This window comes from Nicotiana tabacum, chromosome 22, assembly GCF_000715075.1.
Source record: "Nicotiana tabacum cultivar K326 chromosome 22, ASM71507v2, whole genome shotgun sequence".
Lineage (NCBI taxonomy): Eukaryota > Viridiplantae > Streptophyta > Magnoliopsida > Solanales > Solanaceae > Nicotiana > Nicotiana tabacum.
The window spans coordinates 120,929,960-120,932,656 of record NC_134101.1 but is presented as its reverse complement, the minus strand read 5'-3'; the positions used below and the strand labels follow the sequence as shown (position 1 = coordinate 120,932,656).

General features: G+C 42.7%; 1 protein-coding gene across 1 annotated transcript; it reads left to right on the top strand.

Annotated features, from left to right (window-relative positions):
- Positions 1-259: 259 nt before the first annotated feature.
- On the top strand, positions 260-631 carry LOC142176038 (uncharacterized). The gene has a single exon (XM_075243078.1). It carries the CDS (start codon positions 260-262, stop codon positions 629-631), a length of 372 nt encoding a protein of 123 aa, XP_075099179.1.
- Positions 632-2,697: the final 2,066 nt, after the last annotated feature.

Genomic DNA, 2,697 nt, shown 5'->3' with positions numbered 1-2,697 from the left:
AAATATGTATCTCAAGATAGACCAATCTTCTATTTTGCAGGCTTGTCACATGTCACCATATAGTTGCCATTTTGTGGGAGTAAGGACAACTACAAAAGTGTTGGAGTCGGGCTTCTACTGGCCGACATTGTTCAAATATGCACACCATTGGATGAAAGGTTGTGATGAATGTCAATGAACCGGAATATTTCCTGTCGACATGAGATGCCTATGAACCTAATTTAGGAGGTAGAAGTGTTTGATGTACGGGGAATCGATTATGGGGCCTTTCGTCAGCTCATATGGCAACAAGTACATACTCGTAGCTGTGGACTATGTGTCAAAATGGGTGGAGGCTGTAGATCTCCATACAAGTGATACAAATGGAGTAATTTGTTTTTTGAGAAAGAATATATTCACCCGATTTGGCACTCCAAGGGCAATAATCAGTGACGGAGGCTTTCACTTCTGTAATCGAGCCTTCTCAAAGTTGTTAGAAAAGTATGAAGTATGCCACAAGGTTGCCACCCCATATCATCCACAAACGAGTGGGCAAGTGAAAGTTTCGAATGGAGAGATAAAGAGCGTTTTGACAAAGACTATGAATGCTGCAATAAAGGATTGGGCAAGAAAGTTAGATGATGCACTCTAGGCCTATCGTACCACTTTCAAAACTACGATTGGCATGTAACCATATAAATTGGTGTTTGGGAATGTGTGTCACTTACCAGTGGAGTTGGAGCATAGAGCTTTGTGGGCATTGAGGCAGTTGAATCTCGATATAAAAGCTGTGGGTACAAGTAGAGTCACAGAGTTGCACAAGCTTGATGAGTTTCGCTATCATGCTTTTGAGAGCACAAGACTATACAAGGAGAGAATGAAGATGATGCATGGCAAAAATATTCTTGAGCGGAGTTTTAAACTCGAAGATATGGTATTTGCTATACAATTCAAGATTGAGGTTATTTTCGGTCAAATTAAAGTCAAGATGGTTAGGACCATTTCGTGTGGTAGAGATTCACCCCACTGGTGCAATAAAGATTGCTTCGGAAAATGACTCTCACATGTTTAGAGTCAATGGGAACAGGTTAAAACATTATTTGAGCATGGAAGACGTGAAAGTAGTGTCGGTGACTCATTTACTCGAGCCACCGATGTTGAGTGAGCCTTAAGTGTGGTTACCTGCGTCATTCCGAAATGTTAAATTAGGCGCTTCATGGGAGGCAACCCATTGTAATGTTGTATTCGTCGTGCTGCAACATTAACTATGGCGCTCGTTCGGAGGTAACCCACTTCACAGTTGATTTTTTTAGTGTAGTGGGAATTTTTCTCTTCGTTTTTAGGTACTAACAAATTTGCAGGTGATTTTGGCATGCCGTACAGAGCACTGTGCATTGCCTGAAGGAAACTGGCGTGAGAGCTCGCCTCGCATGAGTTGAGGCGAGGTGTAACAAGCGATAGGGCTCGCCTTGCGAGGGTTGGGGCGAGCTGAAGCTCGCATTATATCTAGCATCGCATGGGAAAAGGCCGGATGGACCAAGCGACAAGCCTCATGATGCAATCCCTCTAGCTCACGTTGCGAGGGCTTGGGTGAGGTAACCAGCAGACGTCGCCAGGTAAGGAATTTTGGGCTTGTTTTTAATTTTTGGTTCCCTTATTTTACTCTAACCCCCTCACTTACATGCCCAAAAAACTGAACAAAATAAAACCCTAACCTAAATCAAACACACATCAATACACATCTAAGGCAAATCACTTCACAAAAGAAAATCCCTCATGCACATCACTGCTCAAAAGGTAAATACCTGCCCCTCACACACTCACGCAACACTGCCCATCACTCCTCCTCCCAACTCCATTGAAGTCAAGCAATCTTCTCCTAGTTCCTTCACTTGCAATAGCAGTTCAAAGGCAAATACCTCCCCTTCAAACAGCTAAGGTATGTTTTTATCTCTTTTCTTCATCAATTTCGAGTTGGGTAAAGGTATGCAATTAGACACGAAATTTGAGGGTTGTTCTTCATTGTAATATTGTGTGTGTATGTGTGTCCCAACCTCATGAACCCCATAGGAATGGGGTTGCTATTGTGTGAACAAGTGGTAGTAAGAAACTCCCAAGCTGATTTGGGAGGGTGAGGCAATCCCTCAGCTCTACAAGCACTTCCACGGCACTAGTGTATGCTAAGTGTTTGTTATAATGCCTCAAAGGAATTCTTTGTCCCCATTGGAGCCCGAGTCTCCGGGATTATAAGACTAGTGCTATGTAGTTGTGAACCACTTTCAAATCTTATGTGTGGGGTGACTCACCGGTAGGCCGATGCTTCAAAAATTGGAGGAAGCACCTATGTGTCATTGCTTGATTCTCATGTTAAGAAAGTTCGAGGTGAAGTCTGAGTAACATTGGAAATTTGGCAAGACCATGTGTTTAATGTTGTAATGCAGTTTTAATTGATTAATGATTATTTGTGTAGGAACGAATATGCTTCCTGTCGCACCTCTTTTTCTTGCGAAATCGGGTTTCGACATCTGACAACTCTTTTAATCGGGTTTTGACTCGGATTTAACTAGTTTGCGTCACCAAAGATCGGGTAAGGGCTCAAATTACCTCGAAGAGAAGGTGTTAGGCACTCTTCGAGGTCCACAACGGCGAGTCCCGTCCGAACTCGAATTATATGAATTAGTCAGATAAATAGAGAGAAAACAAGAAATTTAGGCAGTT